General features: G+C 40.1%; 2 protein-coding genes across 6 annotated transcripts in view; one reads left to right on the forward strand and one right to left on the reverse strand.

The window, feature by feature from the left end:
• The window catches only part of garnl3 (GTPase activating Rap/RanGAP domain like 3), a 72,982-nt gene extending 63,206 nt beyond the window's left edge, over window positions 1-9,776 (forward strand). For 3 of the 5 annotated variants that reach the window (XM_030743111.1, XM_030743112.1, XM_030743113.1), the window contains exons 26-31: window positions 857-975; window positions 1,345-1,480; window positions 3,034-3,093; window positions 6,654-6,872; window positions 7,942-8,062; window positions 8,147-9,776. In XM_030743111.1, coding sequence (XP_030598971.1) covers window positions 857-975; window positions 1,345-1,480; window positions 3,034-3,093; window positions 6,654-6,872; window positions 7,942-8,062; window positions 8,147-8,312 — 821 coding nt within the window. In that variant the 3' untranslated portion in view covers window positions 8,313-9,776. The remainder of the gene's footprint in view (window positions 1-856; window positions 976-1,344; window positions 1,481-3,033; window positions 3,094-6,653; window positions 6,873-7,941; window positions 8,063-8,146) is intronic. The other 2 variants (XM_030743115.1, XM_030743114.1) reach the window with 1 other exon arrangement.
• Window positions 9,777-14,470: 4,694 nt separating this feature from the next.
• On the reverse strand, window positions 14,471-17,042 carry ptges (prostaglandin E synthase). Its single transcript, XM_030742497.1, has 3 exons — window positions 16,852-17,042; window positions 16,575-16,657; window positions 14,471-15,441 (listed from the first exon to the last, which is right to left on the reverse strand). The coding sequence occupies exons 1-3, from the start codon at window positions 16,957-16,959 to the stop codon at window positions 15,192-15,194; spliced, it is 441 nt and encodes a 146-aa protein (XP_030598357.1). The 5' UTR covers window positions 16,960-17,042; the 3' UTR covers window positions 14,471-15,191.
• Window positions 17,043-22,364: the final 5,322 nt, after the last annotated feature.

The raw sequence follows: 22,364 nt of genomic DNA on the forward strand, positions 1-22,364 counted from the left end.
GTAGGTTACCACGGCAACAGTTCTCGGGGCCCCACCCTGCCCATGTTGCTGGCCTGGCCGAGCTTCATTTCACCATGGAAACACGATGTGTGATCACAAGTGTCCAACTGGCCTAAGTGATTGTGTGTGTGTGTGTGTGTGTGTGTGTGTGTGTGTGTGTGTGTGTGTGTGTGTGTGTGTGTGTGTGTGTGTGTGTGTGTGTGTGTGCATTTTATTATAAACAGACGGTGATAAAAAGGAAAAAAAAAAAGCTGGTGTTAAACCTGAAACCCTGCCTCTGTTAATAGCAAAATGCTGCCCCTCTGGCCTGCAGTGCATAATGTAAAGTGTAATGTGCCCTCCTTTCTTACACACATGCACAATAAAGCCAGCAGTGCAGAGTAATAAAACAAATACACTAAGACACATTGGATATATTCAATTTAAAATCAGCTGTATGCATCCCACACTGTTGACTTTTTCAAACCACTGACATATAAAATAGTCATTTTCATGATGAAAAAAAAACAAACAGATCAGACACAGGCATGGGAAAAGTCATCAAAATGAATTAGATGATCCAGATGAGGTGTTTCTACTCTCTGTGTGCATGTTACAAGATTCCAATGTGCATAGAAATGAGGATAAAGTCTGAAGAGGGCAAAACTCCAGCTCGTATATTTTTTATATCTTCGACTAACAATCTAATGGTGACATTTTTTTGGTGCAATTAATTGCTAAAAATTATGTATCAAATTTTTTAAATTCATATTAATTTTATAAATTTTTTGTGTTGTGATCAGACTGGAGACGTCTTGATTCAGTGGCTTCCCTTTAATGAAATACTCTTTTTTCCATGTCTGTGCTCTCTTTGCAGTTTGTGCATTTCCTTACATCCTGGCCTTTACCACGGACTCCATTGAGATTCGACTAGTGGTCAATGGCAATCTTGTGTACACAGCAGTGGTCCCGGAGCTGCAGCTGGCTGCTTCACGGGTCTGTATGAATGACAACATATCACGTCCACTGAGCAAGAGTCCTCACGTTTTTGAGTCTTTTCAGTGTTTGGCCTCATTCTGTTGTAGAAGAAAATGCCTTAGTGCTCTCATTTCAATCTGTCTTTATTATCCCTGTGGGAAATAAGGCTGGTAATCTGCAAAGCTGCAAAAGCAATGATACAGCTATAATTTATACACATAGATAATTTCAGACACAACAGCACACCTGGGATCAAATGAATCATTCCGAATCTTTGTTCTTTCTTTTTTGTTTCCATACTCCACCTCCTGCTTCAAACCTGTTTTCCTGCCTTCTCTACATGTCCATCATTTCTTTCTCCACCTGCATCTGCTTTCCCACCTGCAGTCAGACATCTATTTCGTTTCATCGGCTCCGGTGAGCTCAGCCTCCAACTGCAGCTCGAGAGACACCAGTTCCCAGAGTTCCCCACAGACGCCCACCGGCTATGAGATGCCCATGTTCCCTTCGCCGCTCGGTGATGGTAAGCCTCATGCAGCAAATGTACCATAGGATGTTGACATTACAGCTTTTATTACATTAAAGGTTTTCATATGTCAACGTTTCCTGCAGATATGTTTCCAGGTCTCTGACGTTCAAGCACTACATCATTTGCATACATTTGTTTGGGTTGTTAATGTGTAGTTTTTACTGATATCATTTTTTATTATTATTATTATTCATCTCTGCCATCATCTTTTCTTATGACAAAATGTCCTTGCTGAGGTACTAGTGGCACTAGTGTAAGCACCCTTTTAACCCTACAAATAATTTTCCCTTCAAATGTGGTTACTTTTATTCATTACTGACTATTTTCAAAATATACAATTTCACAATCATCTCCAGCCTTAAAAGCACCCATTTGCTTCCAGTTATTTCAGAAAAAACTCCTTCATTCAACAAATTTTATGTTCTCAATAATTCATTTTGGGGCATTTAAACGTGAGATAGGAAGAATTAATGGTCTTTGTTTAATTATCTTCATTACCAAGCCAAAATCGTTTTGAAAATGCTGCCTGCTGGTGTGTTCAAGGACCCACTGACATCTGAAAGTTTGCTGTAGATGAGCCTCAATCAGCTATGTTGTAAGAAACTTTAAATAGATAAATAGGTGAATGTTGAAGAATAGGTTTTCTATTTGTTTAATTTAAGTCACAGCTTACAAAAATTGTATCATTGTCCACATGCTTATAGACCTGACTGTAAATCATATCAACTAAGTTTCCATCCATGTTTTCCCCCTGGTTGTCTGGATGTCAGTGATTTCTTGAATTTTGGAGGATCCTTGAACACACAATTTTTCAAAACAGGCATCCACATGATGGAATATTGACATATTGCCAAAAATCAAAGAGACAAACCGTTCTCTATGAGATATTACGTTACATAAGGTTTTATTTCAGCAAAGAAATTATATCTAGTATAAGGAAAATGAAAAATGGTTGTACCTTAGCTAAATTTGATTAATAGTTAACAGACATGAGCCTTTTGTTTGCGAATCATTAAGACACACACACACTCTCCCTGACATCTTTGATTGTGTATTTGACCATTTAGCCTCCCGTCCTTCTGTTCCTGATCTCTTCCAGATTAATACAGCTGTACAGGTTTGTCATTCATTGCGTGCCAGCTGACTGATTAGCGCAGTCTAGCTTTTGAAGAGACACAAATGTGTCCATGTAGTTCCGAACTGCAGGGAAGAGCAAGATTTAAGAAAAAAAATAATAAAAAGATTATGTTCCTGCTGCTGCACCATCCAGACAGTCTTTTCCTGAGGGAAGTGCGTATTTACAGGTTCCATTAAGGCTAACAGAGAGGAAGGTCTGGCTGTTGCTGCTGCAATTAGTCAAGTGCGAGATTTCTGCTTAAAGGAATTTTCATTTTCTCTTCTGATTTATCTGGTTATGCATATAATTCTGCATCACTGGAAGATGTCGACATAATAGAGAACCTACTATGTATGTGTGTGCGTGCTCCTAAATGTATGTTACTGTGTGTGTTCGGTTTGTGTAACCCTCTTCTTCATCCCTGGTTCAGATTCTATACGGATCCCCTATGGTACCAAGCTTTCCCTGTACATGTCTAAGGATGCTGAAGGTACTTTAGGATTCTCCCATAACTTGTCCACTGTTCATAAAAACACTCATAACGCTGCCCTACTAACATGCACGTGCTCCCAGAGTGTATCACCCCTGTCTGCTCCAAAGCGGCATGTTGACTTGAACGTTGGTTGAATGTTAAGTGAACATTATGTCTTCCCCATCCCCCCCCCCCCGGCCCCCCTTCTGACTGCCAACTAATTAAAGCATTAGTGTGAGGAGAGAATGAGAGGGGAGAAAGAAAGGTGCTAGAGCTCAAAGTACAAAGTGAGGCAGAGGTGATAAAGATGAAGAGTTATAAAATTACAGTGGGAAGAGAGAAGAAGAATAGGTATGCAATGAGTGTGAGTGGATAGGGAGGGGTTGTGGAAGCTGGGAAGGGGAAAAAAGAGGAGCAAGAAAAGGGAAAGAGGGAAGGAGAAGACACGTCTGCTGCAGCATGATTTACAGATTGCACTGTCGCCATGGAGACTTTTGTCAGCCCTCTTTTCAATCCAAAGTGGTCCAAACAGCGGTGCCACAGTCTGATGGTGGGTGGGTGGAGGCGGATGGGGGGGGTGCTGGAAGGGTGCTGACAAAAATCCCATCCTCTTAACTGCCTGTGCGCCTGCCGTATCTGCTCCTTGGGAAGGTTTTCATCTGACGTAATCACATCAGTGATGCGAACAAGATGTTACCGATGTGGCTGCAAGCCACCATCTACCTCCACTGGCTTAAAGATGCACCAAAGACCTGCACAAAACCAGCCCCCGTGTTCTGGTGAATTTTACTTCATTTAGTACTGAAAACATACCTGACATGTTTTTTTTTGTTTTGTTTTTAGCCAGTGCTGGAGTGTGACACTTCCCCTGGTCCAGAAACGCATGTGGAATATATTGATCTCTGCAACTATATATTCCAAATACTTGCATGCTTTTGCCGCATTTTGGCTATTTCTTTTGCCGTCGGACAGCACGGGCAAACGAGGGCAGATCTGTAACAGCACTAACACAGTGTACCTGTCAAGCCTCAGCAGTGACCCTTTGTTTTTCACCATGGCTCTTTATTCTCCTCTCGCCCGCTGACATTTCAGAGGAGACAGCCCTCTTTTTCGCAGCGTAGTCCCCACCTTGATTCACTCTCATCCGTGTCACTATCGCCAGCCCACCTCAGTGGAGCAGTGTGCAGTTTCTGAGCTCCAATACTGCTCCCAAGTGGAACAATTGAGCCCTGCAGCTGGCACACTACAGCTCTGCGGGCAGATTGTGTCACTTGAAAACTTTCAAACATCCATTTAATGCACCCCAAACAGACATTATGTCTCTGCTGAATAATAGATGGTCTGCTATAAATGGCTACTGAACAGTTACATTAGCTCTCTGTTGTAAGGAAGATTAATTTTAAGACTGCATGCTGTTTCAGTAAATAGCACTATTAATCACTTTAAAGTGGCTTCATTTCACTGTGGAAGTTTGATCCTTTTGTATCGTCAGAGTGCTCATAGAATCCTAATTACATAGACTTAATATTACTGCAGTTTCACAATGCATGCCGCAAGATTTTAGAGTAAACTATTTATTCTATTTTACTGCGCTATGAAAATACAAAGGTTACAGTATTGATTGAGCTGTGTCACCTTTTCGTTTTCCAGTTTCATAAGCTTTTGCAGCTGCAGTCATTGTCTATTATGAAACTGGTGCATTCACAGACTAGTTCTTCTTTAATTTTCTTTAAATTTCACATTATACCTTTACAGACATCTACAATACATTTTCGTGAGTTGGAGTGTCTGGCAACACAGAAAATGAGAGCAATGCTAATTAGCTGAATGTTAGAGAGTACCTGAATGCACCAGAAAGGTGGAAATATGCCTCTAGAATTTAAATATGAGATATTTTGCTGCTGCTCTCATGTCTGAAGCGCCTGTTTCAAGTTTGTTTTGCGTAAAGATTATCTCGTGTATTAGCATTAGCTGTATTAGAGTCTCAGAGGTAAGAATCTTTTTCCTAATACCCCAACAACATTTTTCAAGACCTAATCTTGCATTCAGGTGAAATAGCTTGGGAGTATTTTAATATAAAACTGCACTGAAAATACCTGCAGAACATATGTTAGTTGATAATATATAGTATTGTGCAAAAGTCTTGAGTCACCCCTCATTTCTTTATATTTTGTTAGGAAAATTGGAAATAGGTCCAGCAAATAATTGAAACATCTAAACATACATTGAAATTTAGAGTAAAAACAGAGTTTGCACAATTTTAACAAATTTGAAAGGCAATATTTGACATGGCCACCTTCATTCTTCAGCACAGCCTGAACTCTCTGAGGCAGTTTTCTTGTCATTTCTTTAAGTAGTCTTCAGAAATAGTTCTCCAGGCTGTCACGCTGCTTCAGTAATGTTGAGGTCTGGGCTCTGGGCAGGCCAGTTCATGGCTGAAAGTGTTCTACTGTGTGTTTCTATCCAGGTTTGCTTTTACCACATTGATGGAAGACTTTTGGTAGATGACTGTAGACTTTCACTGTTGTACCTCTCTCCTGACCTCCTCTATCCATATTGATGCCGATTTAAACCAAAAATTTTAAATACCTGTTGCCACTGATTTTTCAGTCCAGTTCGTGTGTAATTTGGCATACCTCAGCCTTTTCTCCTCGTTTCCCTTCTTTAAGAATGGCTTTTTGACAGCCACCCTTGCATGGACACATTTCTGATGAGGCTTCAGTGAACAGGGCCAGAGTTAAATCTCAGGTCCTTTGTCAGGCTCTAGATAGTTTTGTTTTGTTTTGCTCAGGCCTCCCACTTCATCTGTTCCAGTTTCCTCAAATTTCTTAAGGATACATCGCACACTGTGTGATGTATGTGTTTTTGGCTAATAGCTCTTTGGGAATTAACTTGTTGGTTCAAAAACTGTCAAATTTTGTTTTCTTTGAGAATTTTGAAGCTTCAACTAAATAAATGGGAACAAATATGCTTTTGCAACAGGCTGCTTGTAACAAAGTGCCAAAAAACACAATTTCTTTTTTTTTTTTTTTTGCTAGGTTGTTGGTTATGTGTAGACACAACACTGGCTCATCCCTTGATAAGGTGCCATTTTTTCCTTGAATGACTCATAGGTCAGTGTTAAGCAGCTTAACTAACAAAAACAAAACATTATTGAGGAGTGGACTGAAAACGAGATAAAAAAGCAGCCAGTGTCCAAAGAAAAACTTCAGACTGCCTGGAGAACTATTATCCAAGACCACTTTAAAGAAAAAAAATCTTTTTTGCACCATACTGTATATAAACACTAATGTAGAGACTCTGTAATGTTTTTCTGTCCAGGTTTTTGTACTGATCTTTTTCTTATTTTGCTCTGCCAAAATAAGAAAAAACAGCCACTGACTAAAAAGATCCAGTGGCTGGTTGTAAAATATAAAAATATATGGTATGTTTTTGAATTTTAACTAATTTTTTTATTAACTGTTACACATTCTTCTTTCTCTTTTGATTCCATTTTGTGCCCTCTCATTACATCTACCACGATTTCTCTTCCTCCTCCTCTTCCCATCCTCCTCTTCCTCTGGGTTTCTTCCTCCCAGGCGAAGCAGCATGCAAGCATATCTTTAAGATCCCTCTGTGTAACTTGGTGGGCCGCAGCATTGAAAGACCCCTGAAGTCCCCCCTCGTCAACAAGGTGCTGACGACACCGGCCCCCGTCATGGTGCCCCCTGCTCCCCTCATCTCTGCAACACATTCGCTTTCCTTATCACGCATGGAGATCAAAGAAATAGCCAGTCGCACACGGAAGGAGTTGCTCGGTAAACTGAAAAATGATTATACTTCAAATAAGAAACTGAAGTTGTTTTTATGTAGCTAGTGCCCACTGCAGCCTTTAATTATTCCCCACATATCAGCTCCTGCTTGGTACAGCTATATTTGGCCATATTAGCAACAGCAAAGATGCATCAAGGTCACCGTGAATGTATAACTCAGATGTCCATGTGAACAGACACACATTCCTTCTTTCGTTTTTAGTTAGAGCTAATTCTAAAATATTAGAAGTATTCTACAATATTGCATACTGGCTCAGTCACACTACAAAAAAGTTGAACTTTTTACATTCAGCAACCAAGTACAAGCAGTTGCGGCCACCGACTAGTTGCCCAGAGGTTAAACATGCAACACATTCAACCTCTGGGCAACTGCTTTTGATCATATTGCACAGGTGGCCTGCAGACAGGTTGCTAACACTCTGCAACCAGTCTGAGTCAGTCTGCACCAATGAACACTACTCATCTGTAATGTGTGTTTTCAATTGGGGACTCGACTCAGGGTTCCTGAGCACTTCTGCCATTATGCAGCAACTACGTGAGAATTTCTGAGCGTGCTCATTGGCCTTCCTGTTATGTGAGAAGATCATTGCACTGTTATATATTACTTTTACACTAAATGTAATTTTATAGCAATATTAGCTTAATTTTAACAGCAGAGGCAGAGAAACTTCTAGCCTAGTTTTGTCTAAAGAAGCAATCTCCACCTGTCTGTACCTTCATATACTACTAGTTAGGTTTAAAATTTTCAGGAAATTACTTCTTTTGGCCAAGAAATAATCTAGCACATAATTCCCCAATAAAGTAAAATCCTGTTGTTTTATAGTATTGTGAATTTTTGACAGCTTAAACAAGATTTGGATTATAGTGCTTGAAGGCTGCCCCGTTTATGATAATCGTGCTAATTTAAGCTAACCAGCTAACATTTTTAACTAAATTTCAAATGAGCAGATGTAAATGTGATATCGCTCATCCCAGTATCAGCAAGAACACAAAATCAGCATATTTCTGAGGTGTCCAGTGCATGTCCATTTTCTTTTGTCTCAAACCAACAAAGGCTTGACAGAGGAACCAAGTGGGAAATCAGACGGGGGATCGGTCAAACAGAGAAAGATGAGCAAAAAGAACACTGAGGAGGAGCCCAAAGTACGAGCGCTGACATCAACGAACAGTGACAGGTGACGCATCGAACAGCAGCGGCACATTTAACGGTTGCTTAGTTCTGGTTGAGCTTGAGACACGAGTCTTTCTGTGTACAACAGGCTAGCCTCAGAGTCCAGCGACGCAGATCAGGATGTCCAGCTGCACTGTTCGTCCAGTTCGGAGGCCGAGCCAGAGAAGGTGGTGCTGCAGGCAGAGAGCCCGCCTCTCACCAGCGCGTTCTCCCTCTCCACGTCCTTTGAAGAAGATGTCTTGGACCTAAAGTGAAGACGAACCCATTGTGCACTTCTCTGCCCACCAACTTCTGTACTGTCGCCTTTCCTCTGTTGTTTTGGTTGGTTTCTGTTTTGTTGAGCTCTGTCGCCTTGTCGCTTTTTCTTTATACCCTGGGATTCTGGGTCTCCCCGTTCATTGGACAAGATGGTTGGAGTGGGAGTTGGAAGACGTGTGTGTGTGTGTGTGTGTGTGTGTGTGTGTGTGTGTGTGTGTGTGTGTGTGTGTGTGTGTGTGTGTGTGTGTTTTCGTGAGCAGTCCCTCAGCTGCTGTGTGTTGGGTGTTTGTGTTGCCCCACAGCAGATAACCCAAAGAGGTTGCGTACGATGCCGTGGTGTATTCAGACTTCTGCAAGAGCTTTGAGATAACGGTTTGATCCTAAACCACAAACTGAATGTAAATCTGTGCACCAAGGCATGAGAAAACTCTCTGCATTCTCAATTCCCTCTTACGTCGCAAGAGCTTATGTGTTGTGTGTTATGTGATTATTTCCAATCCACTTTCAAATATTGTATGATATGAATATGTGTACATCTGTTTATACATGAAAGTGCACACATGCAGGCATATATGCCTGCCTGGCCTGTGATGCATATTTATAGATATATTATAAAAATCAATTTTATTCCCATATTTAGTAAAAGTATGATTCTTTTTATGCTCTCTGCACATTTTAGTCCTTATTGTTCTCCTTACCCATGGTATACAGATAGACAGACCTGGAGGCAAAAGGTCCCCCAAGTGCCATTTGCCACCGTCCTCCATTAAAGTAGATGTCTAACAGCCACCGTAATCTGGTGTCTGACAGTAGCAGCCATGATTGTAGTCCATGTTCGATTACAATGGTGACCAACAACTCCAATCAGCTTGGATGAATTCCCTTCCTGGAGGCACGATCTCAAAGGCACAAAACGTTTCTATCTGACCTTAAATTTGCATGACTTGCCTTGGCTACTGTGCAAGTGTTGTGTCTTCTGCACCAAAAAAGAGAAACCACAACCTGAGACCAGAGAAAGTAGAAGTGCATCTTTTAAGACGATGGATAGAGCAAGGATGATGGAAAGATAACAAAACCAAAAGTGGGAATGTATGTGTGGAATGTACAGCAGAATAATTTGTTTAATATCAGAAAAGGTTTACTTTGCTGAGTAAAATTTACTTAGTTAAAAGGTAGTTGTATCTTTAGCAAAATAAAACTTTTTTCTAGACTAAAACTAAAGCCCAAACTTATAGACTTAAAAAGAACAAACGCATAATTGATTTAAAGAATGCTAAATTATTAATTAACTGTCCGTGAACATCAATTAATCAGAAAACATAACCCTATTAGGGATTCGGCTCTTAATAGCGCTAGCTGCTGTTTAAATCACTGGTTCTCATTTTGAACTTCAAGACCCAGAAGGCCCTGCTGACTTTCACCCTGAGGTCCAGAGATAGACTGAATTACAGCCGGGACACCTGGAGTTATGAGTTATGGGATAATTCACTAAAGTCTTTAAAGTCAGAACACAGTTTAATTCATCACTTATCCTTTCCTTACTGAGTGTCGAGGTTTTTGGTCAGATTGCTAATTAGCTGCCCTCTTATATTCCTGTTTGTTCCTATTGTGATGCAGATATAAACCCAGTCCAGTTTGGAGGGCTCAGAAGAGAGATTTTAATTATTATACATTTGGACTTTTAGTCTCTAATATTATTTATGCTCTAAAAACAATCCTACAGTTCATTAAACCCTCTGCCTTTTTAATGTCTCCTTGTTTTAAACTCCACACATTCAGATTGTAAAGCAATCTATTAAAATAAATAGTAATAATGTTTTGTTACTGTACTATTGACAGTACAGTAACTAAAAAGGAGACAACAGGGAAACTTCAGCATCTGAATTGGCCCTCACAGCATATTATTACATCCATCTGGGAATGCCAAACGGCTAAGGATGCACCAAATTATCCAAAGACTGACATTTAACATGATTAAAAGCAACTTGAACGCATATGGTGTTAGAGTGTGAATGCAGTGTTTAATTTTGCAATAATACACCTGTCTCAAGTCATTAAAGTGGGAGTGAGGGACTTTCAGTTCCTGGCAAATCTGTCTAATAGAGTTTTAAATCTCATATCTGCACGACGTTCCCATGCCCGTGCACCTTCAGTTTTACGTTTCTGAAAGCTGGCAGTGATTGGTTTGGCAGAGGTGAGGAGTGGATTGCATGCACACAGATAAAGCAGACTACAGCAGCTAAGAGTATTGCAGAGCCTGTGGAAGAAAAACCTAGAGAAAATCTTTTGGGAACAGAGAATTCGGGCAAATGAGAGGGAATGATTACAGTTTTAAGAGTCAAGCATGTTTTCACAGCCTTTGTGTAATTACTCTCAGAGCCAGAAGAGGGAGACAAAATTTCCTTCCTCTATATATATATATATATATATATATATATATATATATATATATATATATATATATATATATATATATATATATATATATATATATATATATCAACATTAGCATTTATAAAACATTTTTTATAAATTTTAATGTTGATCTTGACATAGATTATGTAATCTATGCCTTCAAATCACTAATATAAATATACTTTTTGTCACATTGTAAAACTTAAATAGTCCTTTGCGTCGGTGTAAAAGCTGCCTCAAACATGGAAACGAGAAAGTAATCAAAGTAATACAAATGGAAATGTTTAGCGACATGACTGAGAGAACTGGTTCTAATGTGGGTATTAGAGCACCCCTGTATGCCTGTTTCACGGCACAGCAGCTCCTCTATGAGCCTCCTCTCTCCCCGTTTCTTCATGCCTTTGCTCCGTTCTCCTGCCTGCCTCAGCGTGAGTCCCTCTAGCACCATAACGCAACTCAGAACACCAAAAGAGGGAAGGAAGAGGAACTGGGAGGGATTTTTACCCTTCATTAGTGTCTAAATGAGGGTGGATTGCTCGGGGAACACTCCTTCTCCTGCTTACATTGTTCCTATTCCTTCTGTATTTTTGTCAAGAACTCTTTAGTTTCTACCTCCCCTTGGCATTTTCACTGTTTTTGTTTTGGGTTTTTGTTATTTTTTTGTATTTGAATCTATATTTACTGTTTAGACTGTTGCTGAACCTCTCTGTGATATCAAAATGACAGAAAAATTAACAAAAAAAACACCAAGTGTCTTAAAATATTGTATCGCCATCGTTTTTAATGCCAAGTAATACTTGTAAATGTTTGTGTATCAAATGTGGCCTCAAAGGAAACTGAACTATATTATTATTAATATTATTTGAGCAGTTATTTTAAACAAGTGCTGTAGACCACTGCTGTGAAAGTAGTTGATTTTGTTCATTGATATGTAATAAATATTTATGAAATTTCAGATGGGTAGCTTCTTTGGCTTACACACACACACACACACAATTACAACAAAGAAATAATCAACCAGAAACAAATTTCCTTACTTTTTGTGCTAAGTTTATTTATTTATTTTCCTCAGCCATCCAAATCATTGGATTCAGGTGTTCCAATCACTTCCATGGCCACAGGTGTATAAACCAAGCACCTTGGCATGCAGACTGCTGCTACAAACATTTGTGAAAGAATGGGTCGCTCTCAGGAGCTCAGTGAATTCCAGCGTGGTACCATGATAGGATGCCACCTGTGCAACAAGTCCAGTTATAAAAGTTATAGAAGTGGTAGGCCACGTAAAATCATAGAGCAAGGTCTAAGATTTGCTGAGACCCACAGTGCACAGAGGTCAAATTTTCTGCTGAGTTAATCACTACAGACGTCCAAACTTCATGTGGCCTTCGGATTAGCTCAAGAACAGTGTGTAGAGAGCTTCATGGAGCTTCCATGGCCAAGTAGCTGCATCCAAGCCTTGCATCACCAAGTGCAATGCAAAGTGTCGGATGCAGTGGTGTAAAGCACACCACCACTGGACTCTAGAGTAGTGGAGACGTGTCCTCTGGAGTGATGAATCACTTTTCTCTGTCTGGGTTTGGCAGTTGCTGGGGAAACGGTATTTGTCTGACTGCACTGTGCCAAGTGTAAAGTTTGGTGGAGGGGAGATTATGGTGTGGGGTTATTTTTCAGGAGTTTGGGGATGGTCCCTTCCTGTTCCAACATGACTGCACACCAGTGCACAAAGCAGGTCCATAAAGACATGTTTGGTGTGGAAGAGCTTGACTGGCCTGCACAGAGTCCTGACCTCAACCTGATAAATCACCTTTGGGATGAATTAGAGCGGAGACTGTGAGCCAGGCCTTCTCATCCAACATCTGTGTCTGACCTCACAAATGAGTTTCTGGAAAAACGGTCAAAAATTCCCATAAACACTCCTAAACCTTGTAGAAAGCCTTCCCAAAATATTTGAAGCTGTTATAGCTGCAAAAGGTGGCACAACATCATATTAAACCCCATGGATTAAGAATGGGATGTCACTCAAGTTCATATAGGTGTGAAGGCAGATGAGTGAATATTTTTGGTAATATAGTGTATGTCTGTGTGTGCGTATATATATAGATATATAGATATATAGATATATATGAAGCTTAAAATGTCTAAATGTGTACATGTGTTTTTGTTTTAACCCCTGCCCTGTAGCTGACTGAGTCATAGGTTTGGTGTTGTTTATTCTTGAGTTGTTTATATGGAGCATTTCTTCTTGTTTGGATTTTTAAATGAGTTCTAATCAGATTATTAGGTTCAATGTAAATGTTTAGGGTTGTAGTACATTACACAGTACACACAACTGTCAAAGCCCAGCAGCAGACTGATCAAATCATCATACTGCCTTTCCCCGTGTATCCCTACTACTATGTCTTCCCTATCTAAAATGCACATCAAGTGGTCAAGATGATTTAAGAAAAAGAAAGATTCATAACTATCCTCTGTTGCTCTGTGGTTCAGTTCTGACACTGCATGCTTATGGTAGCAGGGATCAGCACTGACACTCTGATCAGGCCCATAATCAGCAGGCTGGGATGCATTGTGTTTTCAGACACTTTTCTATCACAGACTAAATTGAGATTTTCAGCAGTTTGTGCTGCAGTAGCTAACTACAGTAGTGTCTAACCAGAGGATATATACATCAACAAAACTAAAGAGACAGGCCTGTGGAACGGATGGTGAAGCATGTTAGATAAATACTGTAAACATCATATACACTTATTTTAATATTATTTACTGTAATTACATACAGAATTAGTAATTACATACAGAGTTTGAAAGTCAAAGATCTAAAGATCAGTGTTGCATTTTGCTTGAGAATGAAAGCTGAAACCTCCTGAGAAGTGCTGTAAGTGTGTGTGGCCACAAGGTGGGGCTTAATATGTAGCTTTACTAAAATGACCAGAACAACAGCTTTATTTTATCCACTTTTTGAAACAAGACTGCCCCTCACTTTCTCTCCCACAGAGGAACCTACAGTTCCTGAACAATAGAAAATATAGTCCAACGTAAACTGATCTCCCTTAACAGCGAACAGCAGTGAAAACAGAGCTTTTGTTAGAGTTTTCCTCCAATCCCGAGAGACAGCAAAACATCAACCTTTGCAGTGCTGTCTTGAAAGTGAGAAGTATAGGAAGGAGGTCAGGCACCACCTTTCCTTTTGCCCTGGCATGTCTGCTTTACGTTTCAGTCAGATTTATCGTATTGTTAGCGCTCATTCTTTAAAAGCTAAGGATTTTCCCCCGCCTCCTACCTTCTCAGTCATTTTGTTTAAAATCACAAAACACTTCAGCTGTGTATGTTCAAGCTTAGTCATCATAACTGGTTGGAAAATCACTGGAAATGGCATTACATCATCCTAAAATGAGGCAAAAAATGGTTGCTTCCAGTTGCACTGGAGTGAGAAAAGCCAAAGCCACTGGAATAACAGATGGAAAAACATTTCATGCTGGCACACAAACTTGGCACCATCTGTAAATATTTCTATAATCACATCCTGGGGGCTCCTCCTCCCCTCGGGGTCCAGAACAAAATGAACACAGCATAACTGAAGGTCTTACACAACAATCAGAGGAATGCTGGAACTCCGCCGATGCCTTTTGGGTCATCTCGCTCATGCACACAAAGTGGGGCCCCTCTCCCCTTAACACAGCATTTCTGCAGCACCCTGAAAAAACAAGTGATTTAGCACATAGTGAAAGCAGAGACTGGGTGTGGTTTGATGTGCATAGCTTTATTGCCAACAAAAATGTTTCAAAAACATGACTGCATACATTAAATTGAATAAGTTACAAAACTCTCCATGTGTCTTCACAGACAAACACAAACATAAACTAGAAAAATCTCCCAGAAGGTTGTCGTGAGGCATGTGTCCCATTCTTCCTTTTAAAGTAATTTGAGAAGCTGTTTCACTCACACAGGAGCAGCATCGGGCGTATTTGAACTTTCATCATATCAGCCATCATATCCGTTACGCTTTTGTTGAACGCACGCATCCACACGGGAAACACAAAGGGATGGCGTGAAAATGCATGATTAGTGGGTTATGATTTGTGGAGAAACATGAAAACAGGGATCAACATGGAGTGCAGAGCTGGAATTCTTTTTTTTTTTTTTCTAAAGTTGCTTAAAGCTAAATCTCTACAGCTGTCCATGAGTGATCCATGAGGGGCAACAACCTTCATTTGCATTTACAGAACATGATGTCAGCTTCAGATATCTTACAAGACACTGTCACATTTCAACTTAGCAAAAGTAAAAATACTGATAGTCATTCTCAAAACCCAGCAATGGTGTAATCGGAGACCATGTATTGCACTCCCACTGACATCCCTGTCTTTGCAGGAGGTACATCACACAAACAAACTTGACAAATTGTAGCTATCTTTAGGCCCGGAGCACAGCCTCTAGTTCAGTCCCTTGTTCCTGGATATTTAGGCATATGCTTTGACTGCCATCAGGATCTGCACAGCCATGGATACACAAGGAATCTGAGCAACAGTGTAGGCCACGGATCGGGTCGGCGCTTGCAGGGCAAGCAGGTAGGCAATGCTGTGCAGCACACGGCAGATGAAAAAGACAAGGAAGTGAAGGCGGGCCGCCCACAATGAAGGTCCAGTCATGGCGTAGATGGCACCCAAGAAGAGAAAAGGGAGGATGTTCTCCATGTCGTTAATATGAGCTCTAAAAAGGAAGAAAACAGTGAGTACATGACACATCCAATTCAGCTACCTATGATGCAGTAAAGCCATGACATATGAGTGACTCAGACTGAATTTTGATTTCCTGTGATTTTCCTGGAGAAAATATATTCTGGATGATTAAATAATAATATGCAACCTGTTGGATCATTTAACCTACTCTGGCTCATCTTATACCAAATCAGGGGTCTGCAACCTTCTCATTTTGCCTGCCCATTTAGTTAATCTGCTACACAATTTTCCTGTTTCCCTTCCGCACTTGGAACAGCTTTTTAACAATATTATTCCAGGAAAACTGCCATCATGACCATTTTTGCTTTAATAAAGGGCACATAAAAGCAGTGATTAAGCGTCCAGACTGAACACTTCATGCTGCAGCGATTTATGACGTTAAAGGAAGCTTGAAAGATCTCTCCCACTGCAAAGTTGATTCCTACCACAAGCTCTTGGAAATGTTAAGACAGACAGGGAAAACAGAAGGAAAAGTTTTACTAGTAGAAAAACATCTGCTCTCCCCTGTCACGGATCATTTTCTGACAAGTTAAAACAAATCTGTGAGGCACAGTCCTGCAGGCTGCCGGGAACAACAACAAAAAAAAAAAAAGTGTACAACTTCCAAGAAAATGGAAAACCTTCAGTTGACCTAAAACTGGGAATTTTCAGTTCTGTAGCAAGAAACTACACCAGGGTTAAAAAAAAAAAAAAATTTGTAGGCATACTAATTTTCTGTAGAAATTTAGATACTATGTTTGGAAACAGGCAATGTTACCACCAGTATTTTACTCAAGTACACAAATGAAAAACCTGAGTAACTCGATTTCATGCACCACTTTGAATTTCTTTTTTAAAACGAGAGTAAAATCCATCCATTCAACCATTAATAATTATTTCACCCACAGGCGCATGAGATGGGAAACTAAATACTTGCAACAATCCACCAATACAAGGCGCATTGAAATGATGAGATTTAAAAATCCAATCCAAAACTAAAGGGATTCTTTTATGCGTCCCGAGAAACTATTTTTTTACTCTCCTCTCTTCCTAAACACAAGTAGTCCAGTCATAAAAAAAGAGAAAAAAGTCGTGAGTTTACGGTGAAACCTTCAGCACGCTCACCTCCGGCATCTCTCCACATATGGATCTTCTCTGTGATACTGTAAACCTCCGTGTCTCAGCGCGTCCTCAGGGTTGGCAAAAGCCTTTCAATAAAGAAACGAAAACTTTCCATCAGCAAAATAAACAAACCAAAAAAAAAGATTTTTTTATGCGTCCTGTGAAACTTTTTTCCCCTCCTCTGTCTTCCTAAACACAAGCAGTCCAGTCTTACCAAAAAAAAAAAAAAAGTTACACAGCATTTAGATTCAAGTCGCTTCTATAGGACTGTGTCACTCACCTTTTTACGCAGCCTCACTTGTCCCGTTATGACCGCTATAACGTACATTTTTAACACCAGCAGCACGCCGTAGAAAACAAAGCAGGAGAAAACCGGGTTTCTTAACATGACTGCTGTGATCCACAGAGAGCTGCAGCGAGAGTGGAAATTAAGGAGTGCTCCGTGACCGCCGCTTGCAGCTTAAATAAAAAGGGGGAGTGAGAATGAGGGCAGGCTGTTTTGTAGCGTTGCCTCCACCCCCTAGACGATGATGATGATGATGAAATGCTGCATGAATGAGCCTTTGTGAATTCCAAAATTGCTTCCCAGAGGCTACACTTTACATGTGCAGAGCCAGGTAGCCCAAAAAAAAATTTAAATTTAAAAAAAAATTATTCAAATGGTGCCTCATATGCTCTTATTATCTTGGAGGATTAGTGCAGCAGACAATTTAACATTACAGGGAAATTGTTCACAAGTGGGCACAATTACCAAAATTAGCATGCTCTTTTAGGATTTTTTGTTGAATAATTTGCAAGAAAAGTTTTGTTGTACAGATGCCTTTTGTTTCAGGGACTTCTCTCATAAGTGCCCCTTACACTCCTCATCTTCTGGCCCCCCAAAGCATGGTTGTTTATGGTTGCTCTGTCTACTATTCGGAAGGTCAGTGGTTTGATCCCCCAGCTCCTGCAGTGTTCTTGGGCAAGGTACTGAACCCCCAACTCCCCCCTCATGCATCCATCTGGGTTTGCATGAAAGTGCGAGTCCAAAATAAAAAAAGTGTTTGTGGATGCAGCTCACAGTGTAAAAAGGTGCTTTGGGTGCTAGGTCAGAGAATACTCAGATGGAAACATTAATTTATAAGTTCTCACAGAAGATTAGACACTGGTGATCACTCAAGTGGTTCAGCTTGGGTTTCATTGTTGACTAACTTGAAGGTGTAGTTAGATTATATGAGTTAGCCATTATAACAAAAAGCTGGGCAGGACAGTGGTGCAACAAGAAGGTTCTTGGTCTGAACCTGTCCAAAGACCTGCTTGTCAGGTTTAAATGGTGATTCTAAAGTGGCCGTGACTGCAAATGATCCTACCTTTCACCCAGTGTCTAGGATAGGCTCCCATGAACTGGATGTGTCAGCATAAGATACCTGAGCTTAAGGAGCCTTTATGCATCAAATATATGAAGTTTGTAAAACAATGTAAATATACTAGCACCACAGTGCTCTTAAACAGGTATTCAACCTAAACAGCAGTGTGCAGCTACAATTATCAGACCATTGGAACAACAAAGAAACATTCTAGAAGTTTTTAAGTTTTAAAATCCGTGTTACTTACCTTGAGATTGTCCTAGTGCTCTGAGAGCTTTTCACCAATCAAAATGCAAGGTTTTGATTGGTGCAGGGGCTCGATTTCCCAAAGCTGTGAAGAATGACTGGGTGGATCAGCACTGCAACTCATGTTTCTTCCTTTTATGTTCCTGCTTATGTCCAGGAACAAAACAGCATATACTCAATTTATCAAAAGTAGTCATTAGTCAGCAAAATGTTGAGTGTTATATTAGCATAATTTATAATTATTATTCTTGAATAGCAACTGGTATCTATAGAATAAACTAATGCATGCATGCTGTTGCTGAAACAATATATATTCTTTGTTACAGTATTCCTAAAACAGCCATGTAATCACTTTTTTTGTTTTTGGTTTGTTTCTTACTTTCTGCTTGATTCTAGCACCTACACTGTTGTATTTTCCTAGACCCACACACTGTAAAGGGATTGAAAAACAATCACAAAATGACACTAAATGCCTGAGAAGAGACATCAAATTACCTCAAAGAGATGCTAAACAACAAAACACAGAGAAATCAACTAAAAAGTGACACAAAAACACAAACACGGGGTGCCAAAGGACTAATGAGAGAAAGATACAAAATAACCTCTAGACAGCTAAAAACAATAAAACCACATCAGCTTCACAGGAAGCGTTTACATGATGTTGTCCAGTTGCCTTACTTTACTTTCTTATAATAGTTCCGTGGCTATTGAGCTGCTGCTTATTGAGATATTTAAAATTGTTAGAATTCATCTGTCACACACAGAAACATGTAACTAATGCAATACCTCATTTTTTTAAACATATCTAACAGCTACAGTTTTATATTTGAAGCTTAACACATTCATAATGATTTCATAAATAGAACTCTCTGATTCAAAACTGTTCTCCAGGCTGCCCACGTTCCCACCGAACACTTTTACCGCTCAGACACGGATCGCTCTGGCTCAGCTTTTCCTTAAAAAAAAAAGAAAAAGTTTGTGCTAAGCGTTTGGCAAGAATGTACTCCACAGAATGAGCTGGCACCGAGTCATACTATTACTCTAAGAAATATGCCGTTCACTTTTACTGAGAAAATTATTTCACGTAAGACTGGTGGCAAAATCCGCTTTCTGAGGTTACAAAATTAGGAAAACTTCTGTCGCAATCCAGCTGTGCCCTCAGCCTGTACCCTAGTTACTCAACACCATGATTAGTCATCATTTTATGTAGACCACTGTTCACGTTTCCTGAATGCAGCTGAATTAATACTGCACTTAAACATGTTTATAGCTACTTGTTGAGGATTTTTGTTTGCTGAAGCATTACACTGATACTGAGGCAAACATTGTCTGTTTAGTGAATGAGTGCCACAGAAAACCTGGTTAAATATATTAAATGTATCCTTTTATAGGTCGTCTTTAGAAAAAAAAAGATCCATCCATCCATCATCTTCTTCTTCCGTTTATCCTTAAAAAAAAGATTCATGGTTATAAGTTAAACAACACAAGAGTACAAAAAAAATGATGTAAAATAGCAGCTTCTTAGTAAACTAAAGGCTAAAAAAAATAAAACTACTTCCACATTACTACTGCTTCTCTTGATTGGTAGATGACCCACTCTGCCTTCTGAAGCACCTCGGGGCAGCTGTGGCTCAAAAGCAGACGGCAGAGTGAGTCATCTAACAGTCAGAATATCAGTGGATCAATTCCCCGGCTACTCCAGTCTGCAGCTCAAAGCATCCTTAGGCAAGAACCCCAACTTGCCCATGATGCATCCATGTGAGTGTGTGCACTGATGTTCAACAAAGCTATGGAAAAAAAGTGCTTGTATGAATGTGTGTGAATGAGGCGGCGTGTAGTATTCAGCGCTCAGAGTAGAGGAGTGCTAAGCAAACTCTTCCATTTCAAGGAAGTGTGGCCAAATTTTACTTATGTAAAAGTACAGAAGTATTTGAAAGTACTTGTGAAGGAGTGTGATGCCTTTATTATTATTTACACTCACTGGACACTTTATTAGGTACACATTGATATTACCAGATTGGACCCCATTTTGCCTTCAGAACTGCCTCATTTTTTCTTGGCACAGATTCAACAAAGTGCTGGAAACATTCCTCTGAAATTTGTATGGATGGATGGATGGATGGATGGTATGGATGTATATTAAACTGCTATGTTTACCCTTAACATTAATTTCAGCATAGCTGACACACCCAGTTCTGTGACTTTTCTCAGTCAAAATTATTCATTCATTCATTTGAAAATTGCAGGTTGTTCTCAAAGTGGTTAGTACCCACCAAAGGTAGTAGAAAGGTAGATATTGACATGATTGCATCACAGAGTTGCTGCAGATTCATCACCTGCACATCTATGATGTGTGTCTCCCATTCCACCACATCCCTTTGGATTGAGATCTGGTGACTGTGGAGGCCATTTGAGTACAATGAACTCATTGTTACGTTCAAGAAACCAGTTTGAGATGATCTGAGTTTTCCAACATGTTATCCTGCTGGAATTAGCCATCAGAAGAAGGGTATACTGTGGTCATAATGGAATGGACCAGCAGCAGCCTGAGTTGCTGACACAAGGCAGGATGGGTCCATGCCTTCATGTTGTTTTACTCCAAATTCTGACCCGACCATCTGAACATTGCAGCAGAAATCTCACTCTGCAGACCAAGCAATAGTTTTCCAATGTTCTTCTGCCACTGTGGCACATCTGTTTCAAGGCTGAACGTGTTGTGCATTCAGAGATGATCTTCTGCATACCTTAGCTGTAAGGAGTAATTATTTGAGTCACTGTGGCCTTCCTATCAGCTCAAAGTAGTCGTCCTTTCTCCTCTGACTAACATCAAGAAGGCATTTTCATCCAGTGAACTGATGCTCACTGGATAGTTAAAATTTTTTTGAACCATGATCTGTAAACCCCAGAGATGATTGTGTGGGAAAATCTCGTAGAGCAGTTTCTGAAAACCTCAGAGCAGCCCATCAGGCACCAACAACCATGCCATTTCTCTGAAATGTAGCAAAGTAGAAGCACTTCTATAATGGGATATAATTTAAACAAAACAAAAGTCGTCACCACATCTACTGTAAATACACATTTCCTGTGTGCATCTTCGTATTTATTTACACGTTTGTATTATGACACTTCTTGAAGGAGGGTCAGCCACCAGTTCCTTGTGTCTGCCAGTCCAGCGTGATTGAGCTGCCTGAGCTGCTGTCGTCGCAGCAGTCCTCAGCGTCAGAGAAGGACGACATGTAGTGGAGGCCCGTCACTCTGTGGTAGCCTCCCCGGAGCATCTGTGGATAGGTGGTGAGCTCCACGGCCCTGCGGCCAGTCCTGCTCACTCTCACAGTCCACATGTCAACCAGATGTGTACACATGCCACAGCCCATGGTGTTTGCAAACCAGCTGAGGGGACACTATACAGATATACACAGTGACTCTATACAAGAACACAGGTGTCAGGGTAAATACTCACTCACACACTTGGTGGGTGCAGACAGGACACATCAACATCAATAATATATATTCTGTCTTGGTTCCACTGTACTTTTTCTAACTTGTGAGTACACAGTGTATTTTTGTTTTCATGTTTCTGTATGAAAATCTAAATAGTATTAGCATTCTTATAAAGCATGCATGTGTATTGCAAAATAAATCAGAAGAGTATTTGAATAGTTATTCTATGCTGTGTCTGAAAAGGAGCTCGACTTTTTGCATTTCTGCTGATGCGTGTCAAACATTACCAGCGAGAGTGTAAATGCCTGACAGTTTCCCACGAATGTGAATCAGTATTTTCTTCTATAAAAGGCAGTGAAAGAAAAAAGAAAAAAAAAAAAAAAGATAAGCAGCAAAAAGGCGTTTCACCACAAACATTACATAAAACAAAAAGCGAAGCTACTTATCAGGCTGTACACACAAGCACACACACAGCAGATCCACATCCAGCCCTGTCTGCAAGGCTCGACGAGGTTAACTACAAAGTAAAAAGGCAGATTCATAATTGGTGTTCTCCATCTCATACAGCTGCCAGACACGGTATGTAAATATTTACAGAGGTTGCTTTTGGAAAAAGAAAAAAAAAAAAATCCCAAAGAGTTCACAGACAGAAGTCAGATAGGAGCCAGTGTGCTTCTTTCTCTGCAGCAAATCACCTTCATTTCAGAAGAAACAGCTTTTCTGGTGGCGTGCTCTTCGTACTGTAGTACTTTGATTTGGC

This window comes from Archocentrus centrarchus, chromosome 12 (assembly GCF_007364275.1).
Source record: "Archocentrus centrarchus isolate MPI-CPG fArcCen1 chromosome 12, fArcCen1, whole genome shotgun sequence".
Classification (NCBI taxonomy): Eukaryota; Metazoa; Chordata; class Actinopteri; order Cichliformes; family Cichlidae; genus Archocentrus; species Archocentrus centrarchus.

Coding starts and splice junctions, on each gene's coding strand:
- ptges (XM_030742497.1), bottom strand. CDS start 16,959: ATGTTAAGAAACCCGGTTTTCTCCTGCTTTGTTTTCTACGGCGTGCTG. Junction 16,658..16,851: donor AAGTGAGGCTGCGTAAAAAG/GTGAGTGACACA, acceptor CTTTATTGAAAG/GCTTTTGCCAACCCTGAGGA. Junction 15,442..16,574: donor TATGTGGAGAGATGCCGGAG/GTGAGCGTGCTG, acceptor CTTCCTTTTTAG/AGCTCATATTAACGACATGG.